General features: G+C 42.9%; 2 protein-coding genes across 6 annotated transcripts in view; both read right to left on the bottom strand.

Annotated features, from left to right (window-relative positions):
* Nucleotides 1–14,898, bottom strand: part of fndc7rs1 (fibronectin type III domain containing 7, related sequence 1) — a 48,141-nt gene extending 33,243 nt beyond the window's left edge. For 2 of the 3 annotated variants that reach the window (XM_028976996.1, XM_028976997.1), the window contains exons 1-25: nt 14,788–14,898; nt 14,644–14,662; nt 14,187–14,447; nt 13,844–14,098; nt 13,498–13,767; nt 11,775–12,035; nt 11,277–11,537; nt 9,805–10,062; nt 9,400–9,660; nt 9,021–9,278; nt 8,633–8,890; nt 8,123–8,383; nt 7,606–7,866; nt 5,299–5,559; nt 4,912–5,169; nt 4,528–4,788; nt 4,102–4,362; nt 3,026–3,283; nt 2,640–2,900; nt 2,214–2,474; nt 1,693–1,953; nt 1,255–1,515; nt 868–1,125; nt 481–741; nt 55–315 (exon numbers count right to left, since the gene is read on the bottom strand). In XM_028976996.1, coding sequence (XP_028832829.1) covers nt 55–315; nt 481–741; nt 868–1,125; nt 1,255–1,515; nt 1,693–1,953; nt 2,214–2,474; nt 2,640–2,900; nt 3,026–3,283; nt 4,102–4,362; nt 4,528–4,788; nt 4,912–5,169; nt 5,299–5,559; nt 7,606–7,866; nt 8,123–8,383; nt 8,633–8,890; nt 9,021–9,278; nt 9,400–9,660; nt 9,805–10,062; nt 11,277–11,537; nt 11,775–12,035; nt 13,498–13,767; nt 13,844–14,098; nt 14,187–14,447; nt 14,644–14,662; nt 14,788–14,835 — 6,055 coding nt within the window. In that variant the 5' untranslated portion in view covers nt 14,836–14,898. The remainder of the gene's footprint in view (nt 1–54; nt 316–480; nt 742–867; nt 1,126–1,254; nt 1,516–1,692; nt 1,954–2,213; nt 2,475–2,639; nt 2,901–3,025; nt 3,284–4,101; nt 4,363–4,527; nt 4,789–4,911; nt 5,170–5,298; nt 5,560–7,605; nt 7,867–8,122; nt 8,384–8,632; nt 8,891–9,020; nt 9,279–9,399; nt 9,661–9,804; nt 10,063–11,276; nt 11,538–11,774; nt 12,036–13,497; nt 13,768–13,843; nt 14,099–14,186; nt 14,448–14,643; nt 14,663–14,787) is intronic. The other variant, XM_028976998.1, reaches the window with a different exon arrangement.
* Nucleotides 14,899–17,534: 2,636 nt separating this feature from the next.
* fndc7a (fibronectin type III domain containing 7a) lies at nt 17,535–23,978 on the bottom strand. Of its 3 annotated transcripts, none has more exons than XM_028976310.1 (14): nt 23,838–23,978; nt 23,628–23,646; nt 23,206–23,463; nt 22,742–23,002; nt 21,955–22,212; nt 21,218–21,472; nt 20,857–21,111; nt 20,216–20,473; nt 19,856–20,110; nt 18,978–19,232; nt 18,529–18,789; nt 18,321–18,350; nt 18,109–18,150; nt 17,535–17,958 (listed from the first exon to the last, which is right to left on the bottom strand). In XM_028976310.1, the coding sequence occupies exons 1-13, from the start codon at nt 23,895–23,897 to the stop codon at nt 18,119–18,121; spliced, it is 2,457 nt and encodes an 818-aa protein (XP_028832143.1). In that variant the 5' UTR covers nt 23,898–23,978; the 3' UTR covers nt 17,535–17,958; nt 18,109–18,118. The 3 variants fall into 3 exon arrangements, with proteins under 3 accessions (XP_028832143.1, XP_028832144.1, XP_028832145.1); XM_028976311.1 differs by having other exon boundaries at nt 17,535–17,955; XM_028976312.1 differs by having other exon boundaries at nt 19,017–19,232.
* Nucleotides 23,979–24,732: the final 754 nt, after the last annotated feature.

Genomic DNA, 24,732 nt, shown 5'->3' with positions numbered 1-24,732 from the left:
AGAAAAAAATAAACGTGAAATGTGCTGTTAAAGATTGAATTGAAAATAGTGTACCTGAAACAAGTCTGTATCCTGTACTGGCTGGACTCACACAGCTGCCGTCTGAGGCCGACACACTGAAACTGTAGTTCTGACCACAGTGCAGACCAGACAACGGGCAGCTGGTGGAGGTGACGTTACAGGAGAGTTGGTGACCATCACTGCCCACTGCCATCCCAAAATACTGCACTGCATTGGGGCTGGTCAGCCAGGACAGAACAGCTGTGTTGCTTGAACAGTTTACCACGCCTCCAACGCCTACTGGAGTGCATGGTGCTGAGGGACAGAGACACAATATTTGCCTGTCAATATTTACACCAAGAATGATAATGGGAGATGTGTATAGTTTAATGAAGTCATGATGTATCAGTAGAGCTTCTGGAATATCTGGAGTTTGTCAGTGATCTTTGGATATTAAGTGAATGTCTCTAATGAACAGACCTGTGGTGACGTTCATGCTGTTTCCAGGGCTGCTGCTACACTGGGAACCCAGAGCCGTAGCAAACACTGAATAAATCTGGCTGCACTGGAGTCCAGTCAGGATACAGCTGTTAGTGGACGAGCTGCAAGACACTCTGTGTCCCCCACTGGATGTAGCATTAATGAGGTACCCCACAGCGTTGGGTACTAGTGTCCAGGATACTGAAGCACTTTTGGAGACACAGTCAAAGTTGACAGCACTGATGCTGGGTGGAACCGGAACTGAATAAAAAAAATATATAAAGATGAACTGTAGTTACATGACCAGACAACACAAACCAAGTACCAGAACATTTTGGATTGTGTAAATGACTGTGTCTGCATATTTCATGGCTCTATATTCTGTACCTGTCTTTAAAATGGCGCTGTTTCTGGAGGTGCTGTTACAGGTTCCATCATCAGCCAGCACAGAGATATTGTAGACGTCGCTCGGTGTCAGCTGACTCAGATCAAATGAAGTATTGCTGGTTTGGTATGAGGTCTGTTGCCCTTTGTTCTGTGACAACACTGTGTACCGACTTGCACCAATGCTGGCATCCCAGGAGATGGTAGCAGCGTCCGCACCACAGCGAAGCACCGTAACAACATTCTGGGGCTCACAAGGAGCTGCCATTACATGGAAGAGAGAAATATTCAGTCATACGTTAAACTGTCACTTGTAAGAGTGGAATAAATGTACACAGTATATTGTTCATCTTTACACAGTCCTGGTAAAGTTGTGGCTTATTGAAATACCTGAGTTCAGCAACACAGTCGAGCTGTAACTGCTGTTGCAGATGCCGTCAGATGATGCCACACTAAGTCTGTACTGACTGGCACACTGTAGCCCACTGAATGTGCAGGACATGTTAGCAGTGGAGCAGAGACCGGAGTACATGCCAGGCCCAACCAGAGATGTCAGGTAGGTGCGGGCACCAACAGCAAGGTCCCAGGATGCTATTAGGGAGTTGGAGCTGCAATCAAGTTTTCCAAAAATGTTCTGAGGGATGCAGGGAGCTGCAAAGACAACAGTTCATGATCAGGGTTTGTAATGAATGTTCACCAGCTTTCATTGCAATTTAACACATACGTCAATACACAGGTCTGTAGTAAAGCCTTTTCAAATCTTTTTCACTGAAGTTTTTATCAATCTGTGAGGTGTGGAGGTTTTATTACTGTAAATGTTAATGTCACCTGTTTGCACAGTTACTGCAGAACTGCTGGCGCTGCTGCAGTCACCACGTGATGCTGTTACTGTCACGTTGTACTTCTGTCCACATCGTAGGTTGTCCAGCCTGCAAGAGGTGCCCTGTGTGCTGCAGGTGACGGCAGCGTCTTGTCCTGTCCTGGCGCTGGTTGTGTAGCTCAGCTGGGCCACACTGGAGTCCCATCCGACCAAGAGGGTGTTGTTTCCACAAAACAGTTGAGTGATTATGTTCAGTGGGCTGCAAGGGGCTTTAATGTAAAAGAAAAAGTAGAAACAAGAGGTGATTTCAAGTCACATAAAAATAAGTTAATTAAATTCAGTTAAGATTTATATACTGCTATTTCATGATAGAAAGATTCATTGACCTGATTAAAACACATTTGATTTATAATTATAAAGTAACAACCTGTTTATATTATATATATATTTCAAACCCTTAGATATGTGGAAAATCAATAAAAAAAAAAAGCGAATTCCCTTGTGAAATATTAAATTAAAATTGGTGTACCTGCGACCAGCCTGTATCCTGTACTGGCTGGACTCACACAGCTGCCGTCTGAGGCCGACACACTGAAACTGTAGTTCTGACCACAGTGCAGACCAGACAACTGGCAGCTGGTGGAGGTGACGTTACAGGAGAGTTGGTGACCATCACTGCCCACTGCCATCCCAAAATACTGCACTGCATTGGGGCTGGTCAGCCAGGACAGAACAGCTGTGTTACTTGAACAGTTTACCACGCCTCCAACGCCTACTGGAGTACATGGTGCTGAGGGACAGAGACACAATATTTGCCTGTCAATATTTACACCAAGAATGATAATGGGAGATGTGTATAGTTTAATGAAGTCATGATGTATCAGTAGAGCTTCTGGAATATCTGGAGTTTGTCAGTGATCTTTGGATATTAAGGGAATGTCTCTAATGAACAGACCTGTGGTGACATTCATGCTGTTTCCAGGGCTGCTGCTACACTGGGAACCCAGAGCCGTAGCAAACACTGAATAAATCTGGCTGCACTGGAGTCCAGTCAGGACACAGCTGTTAGTGGACGAGCTGCAAGACACTCTGTGTCCCCCACTGGATGTAGCATTAATGAGGTACCCCACAGCGTTGGGTACTAGTGTCCAGGATACAGCAGCATTTTTGGAGACACAGTCAAAGTTGACAGCACTGATGCTGGGTGGAACCGGAACTGGAGAAAAAAATATATAAAGATGAACTGTAGTTACATGACCAGACACAACACACAAAGTACCAGAACATTCTGGATTGTGTAAATGACTGTGTCTGCATGTATCATCGCTCTATCTTCTGTACCTGTCTTTAAGATGGCGCTGTTTCTGGAGGTGCTGTTACAGGTTCCATCATCAGCCAACACAGAGATATTGTAGACGTCGCTCGGCGTCAGCTGACTCAGATCAATTGAAGTATTGCTGGTTTGGTATGAGGTCTGTTGGCCTTTGTTCTGTGACAACACTGTGTACCGACTTGCTCCAATGCTGGCATCCCAGGAGATGGTAGCAGCGTCCGCACCACAGCGAAGCACCATAACAACATTCTGGGGCTCACAAGGAGCTGCCATTACATGGAAGAGAGAAATATTCAGTCATACGTTAAACTGTCACTTGTAAGAGTGGAATAAATGTACACAGTATATTGTTGTCATGGCCAACGCGCCTCCAGCCCGCTAGAGGGCGCCTCACCAGCCTGGGAGACGACGACCCGGAAGAGGAAATGGAAGCGGGCGGTGGCAAGTATAAAAGTGAGGTAACCCCAAGGAGACACGCCCGCTCTTTGTATGAGTTTACTCGCCAGAGACGCTAGCTCTCTCACCCATGACCTACGATAATAGTGATTTCCTGAAATACGACCTTCGCCTGCCCACGACTTCGAGAATTGCCTGATCCCCTGGAAACCACGAAAAGAACCCCGACCGGAACTTCCTGGCTACAACCTCTGCCTGCCCCTGACCTTGAACCTACCTCACCCATCGGTTAAGACGGGATTCCAAGCTTCCCTACCGTCCTGCCGCCCAAGACCTACTCCCGTCCAGTCCAAGATCCCGGACCATCCTGAAACCCGCCGTCTTCCGGTTCTCCTCTGCCCCGGTCCTTCCCAAAGATCCCGAACTGACTCCCCGCTGCGTTGCAGCGCGTCCATTGCTTCCTCATTCCTCGCCGGCCAGGCGCCTCCGATCCTCCTGCCCCGCTCGCCCAGTGTCCTCTACCGGTACGACGGCTTATCCCCACGCCCAAAGTATGTCTGCAAGTACGTCATCGAATTCCCCCTGTGACAATTGTTCATCTTTACAGAGTCCTGGTACAAGATTTGTGGAAAATAAATGTTAAAAAATGCAAATTCCGCTGTGAATTATTGAATTAAAATTGGTGTACCTGCGACCAGTCTGTATCCTGTACTGGCTGGACTCACACAGCTGCCGTCTGAGGCCGACACACTGAAACTGTAGTTCTGACCACAGTGCAGACCAGACAACTGGCAGCTGGTGGAGGTGACGTTACAGGAGAGTTGGTGACCATCGCTGCCCACTGCCATCCCAAAATACTGCACTGCATTGGGGCTGGCCAGCCAGGACAGAACAGCTGTGTTGCTTGAACAGTTTACCACGCCTCCAACGCCTACTGGAGTGCATGGTGCTGAGGGACAGAGACACAATATTTGTCTGTCAATATTTACACCAAGAATGATAATGGGAGATGTGTATAGTTTAATGAAGTCATGATGTATCAGTAGAGCTTCTGGAATATCTGGAGTTTGTCAGTGATCTTTGGATATTAAGGGAATGTCTCTAATGAACAGACCTGTGGTGACGTTCATGCTGTTTCCAGGGCTGCTGCTACACTGGGAACCCAGAGCCGTAGCAAACACTGAATAAATCTGGCTGCACTGGAGTCCAGTCAGGACACAGCTGTTAGTGGACGAGCTGCAAGACACTCGGTGTCCCCCACTGGATGTAGCATTAATGAAGTACCCCACAGCGTTGGGTACTAGTGTCCAGGATACTGAAGCACTTTTGGAGACACAGTCAAAGTTGACAGCACTGATGCTGGGTGGAACCGGAACTGGAGAAAAATATATAAAGATGAACAGTAGTCACATGACCAGACAACACAAACCAAGTACCAGAACATTTTGGATCGTGTAAATGACTGTGTCTGCATATTTCATGGCTCTATTTTCTGTACCTGTCTTTAAGATGGCGCTGTTTCTGGAGGTGCTGTTACAGGTTCCATCATCAGCCAGCACAGAGATATTGTAGACGTCGCTCGGCGTCAGCTGACTCAGATCAAATGAAGTATTGCTGGTTTGGTATGAGGTCTGTTGGCCTTTGTTCTGTGACAACACTGTGTACCGACTTGCTCCAATGCTGGCATCCCAGGAGATGGTAGCAGCGTCCGCACCACAGCGAAGCACCGTAACAACATTCTGGGGCTCACAAGGAGCTGCCATTACATGGAAGAGAGAAATATTCAGTCATACGATAAACTGTCACTTGTAAGAGTGGAATAAATGTACACAGTATATTGTTCATCTTTACAGAGTCCTGGTACAGGTGTGGCTTATTGAAATACCTGAGTTCAGCAACACAGTCGAGCTGTAACTGCTGTTGCAGATGCCGTCAGATGATGCCACACTAAGTCTGTACTGACTGGCACACTGTAGCCCACTGAATGTGCAGGACATGTTAGCAGTGGAGCAGAGACCGGAGTACATGCCAGGCCCAACCAGAGATGTCAGGTAGGTGCGGGCACCAACAGCAAGGTCCCAGGATGCTATTAGGGAGTTGGAGCTGCAATCAAGTTTTCCAAAAATGTTCTGAGGGATGCAGGGAGCTGCAAAGACAACAGTTCATGATCAGGGTTTGTAATGAAGGTTCACCAGCTTTCATTGTAATTTAACCAGTGTTGGAGGAAGTACTGAAGCTTAGTACTTAAGTAAAAGTACAAGTAACCTGCATATTTTGCAGGTTACTTGTACTTTTACTTAAGTACTAAGCTTCAGTAACAGTACAAGTAACACTTCAGTAACTCAAGTAACAGTAGAAGTGCTACATCAACAATCTTACTTAAGTAAAAGTCTTAAGTACTTACTTTTAAATTTACTTTAAAGTATTTTTTTTAAGTAAAAGTACTCACACAATGGTTTGTCTCAACCTCTGGGGTGTGCCATTTTGTAAAAGCATAGTACATATACTGACTTATGCCTGTACTGATGTCATTGCTCGTAATAATTACAAGCAATTATACAGTATATGTGTTTTGAAGTTTGGTGTGCTTATTGTGCATGCACTCTGCAATACTTTGTGTACCTTAGAATTATGTGGATGACAAGTTATCTACTAGGTATTACCCACTAATATACCATTAAGATAAACCAATCAGGACATGATATATCTTTAAATCATTTATGTACTTGCAAAACTATTCAACACTTCTGTTAAGAGCAGTAAAAGGGAAACACAACAGTAACCAAACACCAGTGGTAACAAAGTAACTAGCACAATCAAGTATATTATTAGACCTATTTACTGTGTTAAACTATGTATATAAACCTTAAAATTACCAGAGATTGCATTTAAGTGAATACAAAACCAAATTGGAGGGGGTCCTGAAATATGTGGGAAACCCAGGAAATACAGGAGTGTTGGTCTATTGTGATCACATCTCTAGTCAGAGATGACTACTGACTGTGAAACAGGCGGAAAGCACCACTTCCAGCCAAGCTGGACCAGTGTTGTGCATGAACGCATTCGTTGAACGCGTTCCTATTTTTCGTGAACGCTGAACTGATTTATAATTTATGAGCGTGAACGTGAGTGACGTTCACTCTGGCGAGACTGAACGCCGCTCACGTTTTAAAGTTTGCTGGTTACAGGCTAGCATGGCTGGTGCTTCGAGTCCGGACGCCTCTGCAGAAGCAGTTTTCTTTACATTTTCATGGACTGAAAAAAAAAAAAAACTTAAGAACGAACGTGAACTAGTTCATTTTTTGAGCTGTGAACTTGGTTCAAAATTTTAAAAAATGAACTATGAACGTGAACTAGTTCTTTTTCAGTGTGAACTGGCACAACACTGAGCTGGACAGCAAAGACATTAAGCTATCTTCTCTGAGCTAATAAACCAGTTTTATCCTACCACTGTGTTAAAAAAATAATGAAGCTACACTGGTGTGATTTTTATACTCTTTCTGTATGTCGGCATACATTTCGCTAGATAATAGTATCATGTCATAACATACCCAAAAGCATAGCTTACCTCTATATGTTTTTTCAAAGGGGAGTTTTTAAATGCCAACAATTCTTTATGTTGAGGCAGGCATGGGATGCAAAGAAATCGCAAGGACTCATTCTTTGCTCCTTTGTACTCAAATAAATTTCTTAAATCCGGCCAAGGATTTATTTGTGATTCAGAGCTCAGTAGATGCAGCTCTGGGTCCATGTTGAATGTCTCGTCTACCAGCTCTGCCATCATTGGAGCTAATAAAGCCGGATTGGTAGGAAATGGCAAACAACGCCAGAACGTGATAGGCGAACTATTTTTTCATGCAAGATTTTGAGGAAATTGTGTTCATAAAATGTAACGATTAACGGCAGAAATTGTAGAAATGTAGAGGAGTAGAAAGTACAGATAATTTCCGCGAAATGTAGTGGAGTAAAATAAAAAGTATGCATTATTATTTTTACTTAAGTAGAGTACAGATACGTAAAAATTTACTTAAGTACAGTAAAGAAGTACAAATAGTTCATTACATTCCACCACTGAATTTAACACATACGTCAATACACAGGTCTGTAGTAAAACCTTTTCAAATCTCTTTCACTGAAGTTTGTATCCATCTGTGAGGTGTGGAGGTTTTATTACTGTTAATGTTAATGTCACCTGTTTGTACAGTTACTGCAGAACTGCTGGCGCTGCTGCAGTCACCACGTGATGCTGTTACTGTCACGTTGTACTTCTGTCCACATCGTAGGTTGTCCAGCCTGCAAGTGGTGCCCTGTGTGCTGCAGGTGACGGCAGCGTCTTGTCCTGTCTTGGCGCTGGTTGTGTAGCTCAGCTGGGCCACACTGGAGTCCCATCCGACCAAGAGGGTGTTGTTTCCACAAAACAGTTGAGTGATTATGTTCAGTGGGCTGCAAGGGGCTTTAATGTAAAAGAAAAAGTAGAAACAAGAGGATATTTCAAGTCATATTAAAAGGAGTTAGTTATATTCAATTAAGATTTATATACTGCTATTTCATGATGGAAAGATTAATTGATTTAATTAAAACACATTTGTTGTATAAAGTAACAACCTGTTCATATAATATATATATAACATTTAAGCTTTTAGATGTGTACAAAATAAAGGCAAATAAATGCAAATTCCCTTGTGAATTATTGAATTAAAATCTCGTACCTGCGACCAGTCTGTATCCTGTACTGGCTGGACTCACACAGCTGCCGTCTGAGGCCGACACACTGAAACTGTAGTTCTGACCACAGTGCAGACCAGACAACGGGCAGCTGGTGGAGGTGACGTTACAGGAGAGTTGGTGACCATCACTGCCCACTGCCATCCCAAAATACTGCACTGCATTGGGGCTGGTGAGCCAGGACAGAACAGCTGTGTTGCTTGAACAGTTTACCATGCCTCCAACGCCTAATGGAGTGCATGGTGCTGAGGGACAGAGTCATTTTAAAGATTTTTTTGGAACCATTTTCTGTACCAGTGTATCTTGTTTATTCAGAAATTGTACAGTTTATTAGTGTGAATAATATAACAATAATGCATGATACTGCATAATTAGTCTGCACCCTATACCCGGTGTCTTGGGACAGGCTCTAGCAGCTGTAACCCTTTAGTAGAAGTAAGAAGTTATGGACAGCGAGTGAGTGAGTGAGTGAGTGTGTGAATGCATAATGATACCTGTTTTGAGGGAAACAGTCTGACTGCATTGACTGGTGCAGTTGTTGTCAGTTGCAACCACACTGACATTGTACATCTGGCCACAGAAGAGGTTTGTGATGGTGCATAACACCCCATTTGACGTGCACCCTACGCTATTCCTGTTGCTTACAGCAAGAGCTGTGTAGTTTTTGCCCCCCGCACTTGGTGCCCAGGTCACATCTGCCGAACCATCCCCACATCTACGTGCCACACTTATGTTAGTGGGAACACATGGCACTGCACATACAGAAGAAACACAAAGCACACTGTTAAGTTGTGTGAGCCTGTGCTACTATTTTTTACCAATAGTAATGATCTAACAATGACAAAATTCCAAAATCTGTTGATCCGTTCCACTGAACCCCACCTGACTGAATCTGAACTGCAGTGGAAGGCACGCTGGTGCATCGATTGTCTTTGCACTGGACTGTAACCGAGTAATTCTGGCCACAGCGCAGATTAGGGATGCTGCATGAATTGCTTATGGTACTGCAGTTCAACGTTTCACCATTTTTAGACGTAATGACAGCTGTGTAGTTGCCAGTTTGGAGGGCCTGCCATTTTATCCAGGCTTGGTTAAAGTCACAGTCCCGTACTGCTTCCACACTGGAGGGGGGACAGGGAGCTGTTGGATCAGGGGACACTTAATCAGTAAAGTGGTGATAAATGTCCATTGTAAAAAATCTTTGCACCAGTCACAGCATATCTGTAATGCTTTCTTTACAGTATTACTGAACAACTCTTACCTGTTTTATAGATGACATGTTTGCTTTTAGAGCTGTTGCACTTGAGGTTGGTTGCAATGACATAAGTGTCATATGTCTCCCCACAGTGAAGGCCCTGGATCCTACAGCTTGGATCTGTGGACTGGCATGTGAACATAGCGCCACTGGAGTGAACCGCCATCGCAATGTAGAACACGCCACCGTTACTGGGGTCCCATGTCAAAGTGACTGCATCTGCGTTGCATTCGTCCACCAGCAATAGGTTCTCAGGGGTGCAGGGAACTGAAGAGGTGAGAACGCATCTCATTGTGCAGCAATATAGCAATATCACAGTGGAGTATTAAACTACATAGGCATAGCTTTATATAAGTTAAAAATGCACAGATGGGGGTGGGGGGTGGGTGGGTGTAGAAGGATCCATCTCACCAGTCTCAGCCACCGCTTCCAGGAGGCTGTCACTGCAATCCCCGTTAGAGACAGAGACCCACACACTCAGGCTCTCTCCGCAGCCCACCTTGTCTATTGAACAACTGCTGCTTGTGGAATTGCAACTGTATAAGCTGTCTCTGCTGCCCTGGGCGTAAACTGTGTAGTACAGGGCTCCGGGGGCCAGGTCCCAGGAAGTGACCAGGGAATAGGAACTGCAGTCTGTAAAAGCCTTCACATTCTGTGGTAGGCACGGTGCTGTGGTGAAGATGTTCAGTATTAAGATGACCGCATGGCATTATTTTATTCTAAACAAATAATGTTGAACAGAACTTCAATCGTTGCCCAAATATGGTTTCTTTTTTCAACTGTCTACCCTATACAGGTTAGTCCTATAATAAAGAAAAATTCATATTCAGCTTTTGTATTGTATTGTGGTGAATGTGTGATTTATTCAACCTCCCTCAGAGTATGTCTTCCCATCACGTCAGCTACTGTACGTCCACCTGCTTTAGCTGTGCTAACTTCCACTGGGTTCATGGTGTATTCTGTGTATACCAGGACAGAGCTTATACAATGCATATTGTTGGCACACCGAAGGGGATGTCTTATAAGTAGCGTTCGGAAAGGAGGCGTAATGTAGCGTGTTGCTGCCAATTGGACTGGTTCATTTGCATGGTGCCCGCCTACTGGGTTCTGTTAATGCAATGGTGTCACTATTGGTGATGTAGTTTGGACAACTGTACTCACTTTGTCATTGTTGGCATTGGAGGAGGGGAGGGGATGACCAGTTAGGGTGTTAGGGTGATGGGCTGGTGAGTGTTTGTGGGGGTGAGGGAGGGGTGCAGAGGTTGCTTTTATTTTTGTGACGCCTCCTCCTATTCAAATAAATGAACTGATATGACTGACAAATGCCTTGCTTCTTTTTATACCCCATCATTTACACACCACGTCATACGCTACAATATAAACTTTCATTTGACACCACCATGTGTCATGGCTAAAGAGATGAACAGATTTATAAATAGGTTCATCAGTATATGTTCAGATCTTTTAGTGGCCTCATAAACTGCCTCAACTGGATGAATTTCTTTTTCTGTAAATGTTTACTGCAGATTAATGGTTGTAGTGTAAGTCCATAATGGTGGACCTTGGTTAGGACAGCTGTATGTATGTATTTATGTATGTATGAATGAAGAATTGTTGCTCTATGTTTTCCACTCTTTAGTCAGGACTGTTTTCCACTCCTTCTTCCCTAATGCCATCAGACTCCTTAACTGCTGACCTACCTCAGTGTAATTTTTGCACATTAAGCTGTTTCCACATCGTCTCCATCTAGCTGATACTGTAATTATTCTGGTCCTTGCACATTTCTTTCACTTTTCAATACACAGTTAATATTAATTCACATCTGCATCACACTTAAGACCTCACTAACTTTGTAATTTCTTTGCTCGTAAACCTGCTCGTACCTGTGCTGACATTGACTGAGGCGCTGCGTCCACTGTTACATAAGCCAGACACAGCGTAGACGCTGAACTGGTAGGTGATGCCACAGGCCGTGTTACTGAAGTAGCAGGATGTGTCTGTGGTGTAACATTCAGCAACCTGTCCGTCAGATCCCTGCGAGGTGGCAACATAATAGTTGGTGTTGTTGGTGCCCTGCCACGAGAAGATGATGACGTTGCTGGCGCATTCGCGGTAGGTGGTCAGCCCGATGGGAGGACAGGGCACTGGATCATTAAAAAAAAAAGACAGTTAAACACCATGGACAAGAAATACGTGAAAGCAGGCATAACTTCCAAAAGTATAGATTAGATTTTATGTAGCCGCTGATATGAACATCTTGATGCATCAGTAAGGAGAATATGAGAATATGATGAATATGACATACACCGTAGAAGTATGTGTAATAATAGTTCACAGGGGTGTAAGTCCCAGGCATCATCAGCATTTTCATGTTGTCTCACCGGTTTCGAAGCTGGTTGCCAATTGGCTGTTGCTCTCACAATTGCTGGAGACGGCAGTGACAGTGACAAAGTAAAATTTTCCACATGGCAATGATGTTATCTGGCAGGATGTTGAAGCTGAGGTGCAGGACAGTTGCGCCCCACTGGCATCAACAACAGTAGCCCTGTATGAGTCCGCCCCAAAAACCTGAAGCCAATTCACCACGGCCATGCTAGAAGTGCAGTAGTAGTTCACTGAAATGGAGCTCGGGGACTCTATGGCTGGGAATACAATTGGAAAGGTGTTTCAAAATGCATTACAATATCATATATAGGCATACTGTAAGAAATTAACACTGTGCTTTAATATACATAGTGCATGCAAAGTGTTCGCAAATGTAATGTCTCATTCAGCTCATGTGGCATAATTATTTCTGTTACCCATTAGATGAGCTTCAATAATGCTTTACTGAACAAAGAATAGTGTGGGAGGTGACATTGAACCGCAAAGTCAGAGGTTCAAACCACACTTACAACCATTGGCCCTAAGCAAGACACATAACCCTGACTTGCTCGATGGGGACTGTCCCTGTAACTACTAAGGGATTGGATCAGCATTTTTACTTTACTTTAGTTTACTTTACTTTACTTTACTTGGCAGACGCTTTTTATCCAAAGCAACTTACAAGGAGAAGAAACCAGCAATTCCCATTCGGTTTAAATAAAATGTGAGTTACAAAACTAAGAGCCCTGATAAGGCCTAACTTGTCCAGATGAAAAACATGCTAGGGAATTGTTAAGTGTGTGTGTGCGTGTTAGACTTGAAATACTGTTTAAACAAGTGGGTTTTCAAATGATTCTTCAAGGTGGTATTTTTAGTCTCATTTCATTTGCAGATCTGAGAGGGCGTGCAGGAGTGAAGCCAGGTAGTATTGTATTGATATAGGAGGGTGCACTTCCATTAACAGCCCTGTAGGCAGCATCAAGGATTTAAACTCAATGCGAGCAGCTACCGGGAGCCAGTGGAGAGAGGTGAGAAGAGGCGTAACATGGGTGTATTTAACATGGGGTGGTAGTAGTCTAGTGGGTAACACACTTGCCTATGAACCAGAAGACCCAGATTCAAATCCCACTTACTACCATTGTGTCCCTGAGCAAGACACTTAACCCTAAGTTGCTCCAGGGAAGGACTGTCCCTGTAACTACTGATTGTAAGTCACTCTGGATAAGGGCGTCTGGAAAATGCTGTAAATGTAAATGTAATGTGTATTTTGGCTGATTGAAAATGAGACAGGGTGCCACATTTTGGACCATCTGGAGTGGTTTTATGGTGACTGCAGAGGTTCCAGCCAGGAGAGAGTTACAATAGTCGAGTTTAGAGATGACCATTGCCTGGACGAGGAGCTGCGTAGCCTGTTGTGAATGAAAAGGCCGAATCTTGCGAATGTTATAGAGAGTGAACCTGCAGGATCAGGAGATCGCAGCAACATGATGGTTCAGACTCAGTTTGTCTCCAAGGCTTTTTGCAGACGCCATGGGTGTTTTAGGCGTTGTTGCCCGGAAAGTTCAGAATCTCAGTTTTGGATAAGTTTAATTGGCGGTGTCGCGCCAATTTTGCATTTTTACCTGCATTATCATCCAAAAGTAAGACCTTGTTCGCACTGCCTCATTTGCATTTCAGTTTGCTATGAGCTAAGAAATTTACTGGAAATACAAATAGTAAGGTAAAAGTGAAAGAACTCACCGCTTGTTTTGAAGTTGACATTTGAAGGTTCACCCGGGTCCAGATAGGCATTGACTGAAGATACTCCCATCGTGAACGAAGAACAAGGCAGAAGATTCCTGATGTCGTAGACAGTAGAGGATGTCTTTACAACGACTGGAGCTATTGCTGGTGCGCTGTTGTCTGTCACATTGACTTGGTACTGCAGGACCCCTGCCACACTGTTCCAAGACACCCTTGCGCTGCTGCTTCCAGTCGCAGTTACCGTAACTCCACCGGGTGGAGGGATCACTAAAGAATAGCGCAGATATTTTAGAAAGAGTTTTTCAAAGATCACATTTTCTAAAACCAAAAAATGTGCACTTGCATGTCAACATGGTCTTCACTTTACTTCTGCTGCCTAAACCAGCAACATTGGAGGTAAACACAGAGCACTTGTAAGATGTTGATGGCTGAAGGTTGTTGATCTGGGCTTTCAGAGACGTGAAACTGTTGGAAACGTTGTACGAAGGTCCCTCCAGCAGCAATATATACTGGTCGGCTCCTGTTGCAATTGACCATTCAAACTGAATGGAAGAGCTGGACACTGCCTTTGCAGTTGTTATTTGTGATGAGGCTGGAACTAGAAAAAACCCCAAACATATCAAACATGTTAAATATTAAACACAATCTGTTTGTCTGTCCTCTCATCTGTCTATCCTTCCATCTACCTGTTGTAGCAGTTTTGCTCGTGCTGCACAACACAGAAGAGGAGGAAAAGACTTTTAATGTGACTTGATAGGTGCTCCCAGATCGCAGTCCTTGGATGAGCTTTTCAGTGCTGGGGGCAGCAACAGTTGCACTAACTGGGGCTACATTTGTTACATCCAAAAGACGTAAATCCAACGTGTAACTAGTAGCTCCTGCATAACTAGTCCATATCACGTCAAGTGTTGATGCTGAGGGCGATGAGATAGATGCGATGCTGCAATCTGAAAAGGGAATGGATCATAGATGGCGTGATAGAAGTAATTGATCTAACTCTTTTTTTTTATTTATTTGTTTAAATTGTATTATCATTATGTAAGTGTGTGTTTAACATTAGTTGATAAAAAAATATTATTATTACAATATTGATTATATCAATTAACAGTAAACTTGTGTCAGTTAAGGAAGAAGTGCATTTACCTGCCAGGGTAAGTTGTATCTAAAAATCATTGAAAAAATAGATGTTGTAAGTAAGTTGATTATGCAAACTACTAGCATGCACCTAGTAATACAGTGTCTTGCAAAAATTGATAATAAAAAGCATAACAAATACTTCCACATTACCTGAGATAAAGATGCCAGTAGAATACATGGATACAAAAGAGAATCCATGTCTCAGCAGGGTAGGTACAATAGAATGCTCAGAAGAACAATATTCCAACCAATATTGACTTCTGGACTGTTGTAGTCCGTGGCATGGGTTCTCTAGTAATATAGCAACCAATCACAGAATGAGGAAAACAAAGAAAGGTGAAGTCCCAGAGCCCTGGGGCCTTGTATACAATGACCAGTGATATCGCATCACTTCTGAGAGCATGAGGAAGAAGAGGCACAGGATTAAATGCTAAAATTAAATGCTGATAGAACTTTTGAAAACATTTAATGAGTCTCAGCATTTCAATCAGATTATTTTATTCTTACGGACTTGATAAAATTTATAGCTGTGCTTTTGCCAGAGTACTTGTATTCTGTTACAGAAGTGATTTTAGCAGATGTCCTTATCCAGAGCAACTCACAGTCAGTAGTTACAGGGACAGTCCCCCTGGAGACACTCAAGGTTAAGTGTGGTAGTAAATGGGGTTTGAACCTGTTACCCTCTAGTGTACTAGTACCAAACCTAAGAAATTAAGAAATGTAATTTTCTAATTCTGGTCAGTACACGAAGATTTTTCTTTAAATTAATGTAAGAAGGATACAAAAGTAACGGCTATTATGATATAATGAGAACAAAGCAAAGTCATCCAGTCTTTGTATGGGATTTCACAATCAGAGGTGTGAAAAGAAGATAGTGAACAGGTAAATTGAAACCTGACACATAAACTCAAACTGAGCCAATTACTGGGTTGAAATTTGATTGGGGCTCAGTAAGATGTTTGCCTTTTCTCTTAGCTGTTACATAAGACAATCTGATATTTATTTGGCAAGTCACCATATTTTTGAGGACTTTGAACAAGCAGCTCCAAAAAATTCAGGTCACATCCTGGGACAGATTTTACCACATTTTGTGGCCCCTTCAGTTATGAAAAATATATATATTTCCAATCACTGCAAACAAAAAAGTGCCTGGCTTCCTTTGATTCAAGGTGTCTTTGAATCATTTGAACATCCATCAACTGTGATCCTTTTTAAACCAGTTTAAAAATGAAATGAATCATGTGCATGAGAACAAGAAGAAGTATTTGAATGTGAGTTTGATTATTTGCATTTTTTAATATAGAACAAATGTATTTCAGGTGTACAGAAAAACAATGTGTTGAGTGATTTAGGCAGGTCAGGTCAACTCTCAGGTGTCCTGGGCGTGCCACACATGGTACAGTGTGTCGGTAAATTGCAGCTGCAAATGCTTAGCTTCCCTTTCCTAATATGATCCCCATGGCTTCTGTTATCACAACTGAACAGAACATTCCTTTATAAAAACAAAAATCCTGTGGGATGGCAACAATGGTACACATTTTACCAAAGTTTCAAATAAAAAACAATTGTAAAATTATAAATAAATAAATAAAAATAAAAATGTAAAATAATGATTGCATGGGGATTTGTCTTCAAGCAAAACAGAGTTTGTAACTTAGATTCTTCAGCATTTGTCAGTAACAAACCTCCAAGGCAAAATTCATTAAACTACAAATTGTTTTTAAACTACAATTCTTTTCCATTGGCTAAAATAATTCGAAATTTTAGGTCACATAACAAAAGTGCTGTGATTAGGTGACAAATACCATGATTCTGATTTAAACTTGTGATAAGTTTTTATTTTATTTTACTTTTTATTCTGTATTTTTACTGAACATTTTGTCCATGTCAATCCTGTCCCTGGTTATGGTATGGTATGGTATGTTAGACCCAGGTTCAAATCCCACTTTTTACATCATTTACAGTTACAGCATTTATCAGACAATGATAGTAAGTGGGATTTGAACCTGGGTCTTCTGGTTCATAGGCGAGTGTGTTACCCACTAGGCTACTACCACCCTTACTACCATTGTGTCCCTGAGCAAGACACTTAACCCTAAGTTGCTCCAGGGGGGGGCTGTCCCTGTAACTACTGATTGCAAGTCGCTCTATATAAGGGCGTCTGATAAATTATGTAAATGCTGTAAATGTGTGGTACGGTGCGGTGTGGTATGGTGTTGTGCGGTATGGTATGGTATGGTATGGTATGGTGTGGTATGGTGCGGTGTGGTATGGTGCGATGCGGTATGGTATGGTGCGGTATGGTGTGGTGCAGTATGGTGTGGTATGGTATGGTGCGGTAAGGTATGGTGCGGTATTGTATGGTATGGTATGGTATGGTGTGGTATGGTGCGATGCGGTATGGTGTGGTGTGGTGCGGTATCGTATGGTGCAGTATGGTATGGTGCGGTGCTGTATGGTGCGGTGTGGTATGGTGCGGTGCTGTATGGTGCGGTGTGGTATGGTTCGGTGCTGTATTGTGCGTTGTGGTATGATGTGGCATGGAACAGTGTCACTCTGTTGTTGAAATTTTTATAGTCTTCATGTAATGTGTCACATCCACTGTCCACATCCACATTGTTTTGCAAAAAATTGTTTCAGCCAGCATCATCACAAATACTGGAATTCCACAGGATTGCTTCCTTAGCTTCTCCAGGTGCTTTGCGGAGAGCACACTGACTAGCTGCATCACCGCCTCGTACCCCAACACTTATGCTATGGACCACAAAACGCCTGCGTTGAGGCTGCCCAAGCCCATCGCGGGACTTTGTGTGCAGCCCTGCCGCAGATATTTAATAGTGTAAAATAATTCTATGATATGCTAGGAATACCAATATATTTAATCGAAAAAGGTTAAATGCAGATAGGTGGGTTTAATTGAGAGTAAAATATATTCCAATTCAATACATGATCCAGTGTGTAGAGGCAATTAAACAAATATAAAAACATATATAATAATAATATGCATATTTTCCAGACCATTATAATGTCATTAGTTAAAAGGCTTGTGGTAGCATGTTAATTTTAATGAATGAATATCAAGTTTACAACAATGGGTAAATATGTATCTTGAACTGTAATTGTGAAAATAGCAGCAGGTAAATTAGTACATTTAAGTCCAAGAACATTGCTGAAAAATGATTTTGGTTCAGCAAGTTTGAGTCTTTGATGGGTTTCATTTGAATTAAATCAACTTCATTTTAAAAAGAAGAGAAGAAGCACAGCAAAAGTTCACTTTAGTAATATAAAACAGGCATCCTCTTGTTAGTCCAGTGGGTCCTGCTGTGATAAAAGCAGACATCATGTACAATAATATGAGACTATACTTGCTGATCAGGTATTTTCATTACAAAAGGCTAGTTTATTTCCTGTATTTTTTCTTAATTCACATTCATTAATTACATTATCAAACATGAGTAAGATTGTACACACCAGGCCAACGTTAATCAATGCTTCTCTTTCCACGATAGATCACTGGAAGGGAAATTCAAAATTACTTAACAGGCACTGAAGTGAAAACTGGGTTAATTTTGTCTTTATGGTGGCTTACAGTGCTTAGGACATATTTGCACTATGTATTGTTTGCATGTTGTTCTATAGAAGAAAATAGATCATGCATCTTGAAATTTTAGTAGGTCGCTCACCCATTCCTAGATTGTTCCCAGAGCACGACACTAAAAAAAGAGAAACACATAAAACATTTTACATTTGTTTTAATTCAGTGAAGCAACATTACGTTAAAATTGTTGCTCATGGGCACAATGGATTTAAACAATTGAGCATTTTTATTGTATTGTAGTGAAGTGTTTAGCAAAAAAAGATTTCACATTGGGATAAACAATGTGTACTCACCAGAGTACATTCTTCTGGGGCAGAACTTGATTTTGCTCCCGTCTTGTGAAAGTGGAGCCACAACGACTGTGTAGACGTCCCCGCAAGTGATTTCAGACACATCACAGGAACTGGAGCCCATGGGTGGGCTGCAGGTATAGTTGGAGCCACTACCATATATGTCTGCTACATAGTTGTTTGGGTTGCTGGAGGAACGCCAGAACACTCTCAGCTTGTTGTCTGTATTGCGATACAGTCTAACACTGGAAGGACAACAAGCACCTGCAGAACGGTGAAGAAACAGAAACACAGCACGTTCACCGCAGTGTCATGAACAACGTAATGCTGAAACCTATATGCTCCCTAGTTCTATGCCTGACTGTAATTATGTCTAATGAGGGCAGTACAGATGTTTGAACAGGAACTGAACCATGCTCGAGCTGTGGTAGAGAAACAGAGAGTAATCTCACTGGAGGAGAAACCATGGTAGCTGCACTCCTGTTTATGACCTGTCCGGCTGATGGCTTCCAGGTTTACTGTGTAGTTGGTCCCGCAGGTTATGCATCCCATGATGCAGTATGTGTCGACAGCGTGGCACTTGGCGTAACCCTTGGCTGAGGTCAGCGAGGTGATATAGGACCAAGCTCCTGTTGCTGCTGACCATGTGACCTGGGTCATAGACTGGGTGATCTGTTCCACGGTCAGGTTTTGAGGGCAACACGGTTCTGAAAAATATGAGTACACATATAATTATTGACTTGTTATATTTATATTTATAAGTGAATATGAGAGTGAAAATTGGATTTGACCAGATGAAAATATTTAAATGCACACAATACAATTTGACATGAGGTTCACAAAGGTGGGCCTGTCATCTGAATAAAGCATAACCTTTTTATATTTTCAAGTAAATTCATTTCTACTCTCTGCTGTGTTTAAAAAAAAAAACTAATCTTCCCATCCCTCCCCTTCTGAGCATCTTTCGCACACTTGTCTTTATCATATTTTTAAAGATGCATAAAGAAAGCATCGATCTGAATTAATTAATTGAAAAATGTGTGATTAGTTAGTTTAATTGTTTGATCGATTCACATTTACATTTACAGCATTTATCAGACGCCCTTATCCAGAGCGACTTACAATCAGTATTTACAGGGACAGTCTCCCTGGAGCAATTTAGGGTTAAGTGTCTTGCTCAGGGACACGATGGTAGTAAGTGGGATTCGAACCCGGGTCTTCTGGTTCATAGGCGAGTGTGTTACCCACTAGGCTACTACCACCCTTACACAAATTGTACTAAGTGTACAAATTGTACAAAGTGTACAGTAAGCATATGAATTGTACATACGTGTCTCTAGTGGTACGGAATAGCTAGGCAGGCTCCGCCCAGCAGCTGTAGTGGCGTAGGCGCTGACCTCATAGCTGGTGCCGCACGGTAGGTCAGGGACCTCACAAAACGTCCCACGAGACTGACAGGTGCGGGTGTCGACCTGGCCTGCCACACTTACAGTGTAGTTGGCCTGTGTGTTTGCAGCACTCCACTGGATGGTGTAGTGGGACAGGGCCTTCTGCGTGATGTTCAGGATCTCGGGAGCGCAGGGAGCTGGAGGGAGAGCTCAGTCAGCAGCATATGGCAAATAAACATTATATGGCGAATGGCGCGTCGTCAAACCGCCGCCAATAGAATGGATATGAAGTGGTTGCGGACCCGTCTCCTGATTGTGCGCTCTGCAGCTAACGTTGCAGCCACTGATCTCACTGCAGGACCTGACCACCACGCTGTACTGCCTGTCGCAGGTCAAGTCAGACAGGGCGCACACCGGCTCCGTGTCATTGCAGAGGATCACTTCGGATCTGTCGGATGCAATCGTTTCGTAAAGCTCCGCCCCTCGCACGGGTGTCCAGTTGATTTCTAGGGTCTCAGTGGAAATGAGAGACACTGACACATCCTCCGGGCAGCAGGGAACTGGAGATGCAAGGCAGGGAAGACGACAAAATCATCAGTACTACACGGTTTCTTAGGCCCGTGTCACCATTTTTTGTACAGTGCAATCTGCAAACTGAGAAACAGTATTTGTCTCACTGTTCTGAATTATTGATTGAATTATGTTTTGGACCGAGAAAGGACGATATGATTTAGCTGCACAGTGTATTGTATTCATATTGTCTAATTATTTCTGTACACCCTCATTCTAATGATTTAAATCAACATGTCACATGCACAAACATCATTGAAGATAGTGCCTTCTCTTGTTTTCTCACTATTGCTATTTTTTAAGTCCTGAATACACCTTTGTCCTTATGCTAGCGGTCAAGCCCCACGTTTTATCCTGTCACGCTTCCTCTTACCCGTGGTGTATTTCAGCACTGCCCCTGGCGTGCTGGGCCCAGCCTGATTGTAGGAGAAAACGGAGGAGAAGAAGGTATAGCCGCACGGGCAGCTGAAGTAGCAGACGGTGCTGGTGGTGTTGCACTGCTGCTCTGAACCATCGTCCCGCTTCACATATGCAATGTAGAAGTCAGCAAAAGTCACATTGGTCCACCTCACGCTGCAGTTTCCAGGGTTTGGCTCTTCCACCCAGATCTCTTCTGGTGGGCAGGGGACTAAAAAGGACATTGTAAAGGTCTACTTTAGGCCATAAAACAGACATTTGATGGTCTTTACAGCAACTAGATGACATTGATCGATCTGTTATTACAGCATACATACAGGTAAGGAATTCCTGAGGACTTGATGGGCCACTCGGCCCGGCCTGGTTGCTGGCGATGACCGTGACGTAGTGAATCTGGCTGCAGTTGAGAGTGGAGATGGTGCAGTACAGCTCCACGTTGGAGGTGCAGTTGTGGCCTATGGAAGTGCTCGCGACGTAGTAGTCAGCACCACGCACCATCCCCCATGATACAGCCATGCCTATGGTCCTGGTGGGGCTCAGTGTAACATGAATCTCTACAGGGATAGGCGGACCTGGAGCATGACACAAGTTTGAATCTCATTGGGAGACTGCCACGTGAACTCGTTTTTTTGTCAATATTGTTACTGAAACTGAAATAAGTGAATGGGTGTTAGAATGATTTGAAGCTCTAGTCAGAGACTAGAATTTTGTATTCATCACATTTCGCATTGGCAATTAAAATTTTTCGTTCTGCTGACCTGACTCTTAACATCACTAAACCACAGAAGGATCCCACATCTGAATTACACAGGTCAGCAGAACCTGACCTCTAAGTCTGCAATTTTGCATTGATGGTCTAAATATTTGTAAAAAAGTGGAAATGCTCATTTAACACACCAAATTCGACCTCTGTGGCCAGCCACCCACTTCTTGAGGCCATGGTGGAACATGGCGGGTCTATGCAGGGACTGGTGACCCCCAGATTAGGGTATGGTGTATGTGGCCTCGCTGCTTCTTTTATAGCCCGTGTTTGCATGTTGGCCAACTTTCTTACGTGTAATCTGGCACATGGTGAGGTCATCGCCCACGCGCCCAGCTGGGTCCAGGGCAGTTCCTTTGATGCAGTAGGTGGTGCCGGCTTCCAGGTTGGACAAGGTCACGGAGGTGTTGGTTGTGTTGAGTTTGACACGGGTGTCTGAACCTTCCTTAATGATGCACAGACTGTAGAGAACGGCATGTTGCACAGGCTCCCAGGTCACGACGATGGTGTCATTGCTGGGAGAGGTGGTGTTCAAGGCTGGGGCCACAACAACTGAGATGGCAATTAAGGGAATAAGTGAAATGAGAAATACTCGATTACAAAAACATTTCATGTAAACCCATTGTAACTTGGATGACCAGAACATTAGAAAAATATTTTAAATACATTTTTTTTCGTAATATTACAGGAAAAAATGGTTTGTTCTAAGGTATCAAGGAAACCTGTCCTCCCATTCTAGAATTACATTAAGAAATCCTCGGGGGAAATGATACAACCCAGTTCTCAGAGTCTATCTTTTCATACAGGAGAACCTTCAATGAATAATGGGATACAGTTTCCAACACTGGTGGGATTGTTCATCATAATGCACTTGTGAAATTATATACGCTTTTTGCCAGAGGCTTTAAGTTTGTTCTTCGGATAATAAGCGCTATTTTGCAAAATGCTTTGCAGAATGAATTTGATCTTAAAATGAGTGTTAAAATGGAAAAAATTGCTTCCTTAAAAATAGCTTTGTTCCAACCTAAATAAATAGCTTTTCGGAGCCGGCAGCGCACGTCAAAATCCTGACGTTACGAACCTGTTTTGGTCGTTACAGGCAGGGACGGCTGGCTCCTTCCTCCTCTGTTGACGGACATCAGGCTGATGGTGTAGGTGGTGTATGGTTGCAGGTTAAGGACGGTTCCCGGGGAACCGCGCACTGATGTTTCGGCGAAGAACTCTTCATCGTCGCTCTGAGCCCGGAGGACGTAGCCCGTCGCCCCGGACACCTCACCAAACTCCACCGTGATGCTGTTGCTCTGTTTGGAGTAGGCCTGCTGAATGGATGGAACCTCGGGAGCTGACGGGTTTTAGGTGGAAAAAGTCAACAGTATATTTTACACTATGAAAATCTTTATTCATATTATGTTTGTATAATATTTTGATTGTCTTAAGCTTTATCCCTCTTGGTGCACAAAGTAATTTTGGTCTGGAAAAATAAAGTTCTTCTTATCTTGTCTTCTTGTTTTTCTTCTTCTTCTTTTTTTTAATAAAGGAACAAACCTGTTGTCTCCTCCGTTTCTGCGCTGCTCAGAACGTTGATGGAGTTGTCCATCGCCTCCACCCTCATGATGTACACCGTGTTTGGGGAGAGGGAGCTGACAGAGCCCATCGCCGTGTTTTTACTGAACTGGGCAAACACCGGCGTCTCGGGCGAGCTCTTTGGGGTGGCAGTAACTTTGTAGGACGAGGCCCCAGAGACACCACTCCACTGCACCGTCATACTTTTAGACGTGACCGTGAACACTGACACCGACAGGTCTGATGTTGGCAAAAAACAGTAGAAACAGTAGAAGCCATGAAAAAAAGAAAGAATGATACAGGGCTATGTCAAATTCAAATTTTATTTGTCACATTGTCATACACTTGAATGTGAATATCATCATGTGAATGTTAAAACTTCTCAGATAATCAATTCAACTCACCATTTTGAGCTGAACATATCTAAAATAAAAGAGTGCATTATTATATGTATATCACAATGCTCATTTACAAAAAAAAAGTACAATGACCTCTCCGAAGATTGCTACTTTAATTAAACTATCGCATATCTATTTTAATTACATTTTTTTCAGTCACCACAGATCCAGGACATCTGATGTTAGAAACCCACAATTTGTAAAAAAAATCCTTACCTTACACAATCCGGTACTCAGCAGAATGCATTTGAACAAAATGGAATATTTCGGACCCATCCCGACACGTTGCTGCCTTGGGGCAGAGGGGTAAGCCTGTGGTCCTGTTTCTTACTATGTCTACGGGGCAACGTCCTGGACTTTTCCATTTCTTTTTTTCCTTTTTTTTAAAGCAGTCAACAGATATTTTATTGTTCAGGGAATTCTCATGTGTGACCCCACCCCCTGCTGGTGATGAGGGGACCAATCAACGCTCAGAGAGGAGGGGGTCTGTTCTGGCCCGTGTACACAAGTAAAAGAGCTCTGGTCATGTTTCACTTGTGCACAATATATTTAAATAGGCAGGCAACAAATATATATACAAGCTTAGAATTACTAGTAAACATTATATAATACATATTCTATGAGAATATATGTTTCATTCACATATGTTTCATTCATGCAGGATTTCTCAGTTAGATAACTTAGTTATGTTTGTGGAGCAAATAATGTGAGTATGTAGGTGTGTGTGTGTGTATATATCTAATTAATTTTTAAAAGTCTGTTAATACTAGACCTTGGTTATTAGTGATCATGTTTCATCATAGGCAGATGCAAACGAAATTGGTTCAGCTATTCTAATTCCTGAAAATGATTAATCTTACAATGAACGTGATATTTTTAACAGGCCTTTCAAGTAATCTCTGATTTAGTCATTTCAACAGCATCAGTGTTTGATAGCCGACTTGTGTTTTCATGGACGACAGAAAGGGAGGAACCGGTCCCGCATGTACCAGTTTCAATTCCTTTATACTACTGTGATTACTGTAGGGTTTTCCTTTTGCGCTAAACATCAGGTTTCAGCAGCTCCTGCTCCTGCTTAGGAAGTGATGACAATTGGATGGCAATAAAGCAT

Source organism: Denticeps clupeoides, chromosome 4 (assembly GCF_900700375.1).
Source record: "Denticeps clupeoides chromosome 4, fDenClu1.1, whole genome shotgun sequence".
NCBI lineage: Eukaryota > Metazoa > Chordata > Actinopteri > Clupeiformes > Denticipitidae > Denticeps > Denticeps clupeoides.
The sequence above is the reverse complement of the archived record's forward strand: the minus strand, read 5'-3'. Positions and strand labels throughout refer to the sequence as shown.

Bases quoted from the DNA above. Each gene is read 5' to 3' on its own strand.
- fndc7a (XM_028976310.1), bottom strand. From the start codon at position 23,897: ATGGGTCCGAAATATTCCATTTTGTTCAAATGCATTCTGCTGAGTACC. The intron at 21,112-21,217 runs GTATGTATGCTG...TGTCCTTTTTAG, and splicing joins TCCTCAGGAATTCCTTACCT to TCCCCTGCCCACCAGAAGAG. The intron at 20,111-20,215 runs GTCCGCAACCAC...CTCTCCCTCCAG, and splicing joins AGCGCACAATCAGGAGACGG to CTCCCTGCGCTCCCGAGATC.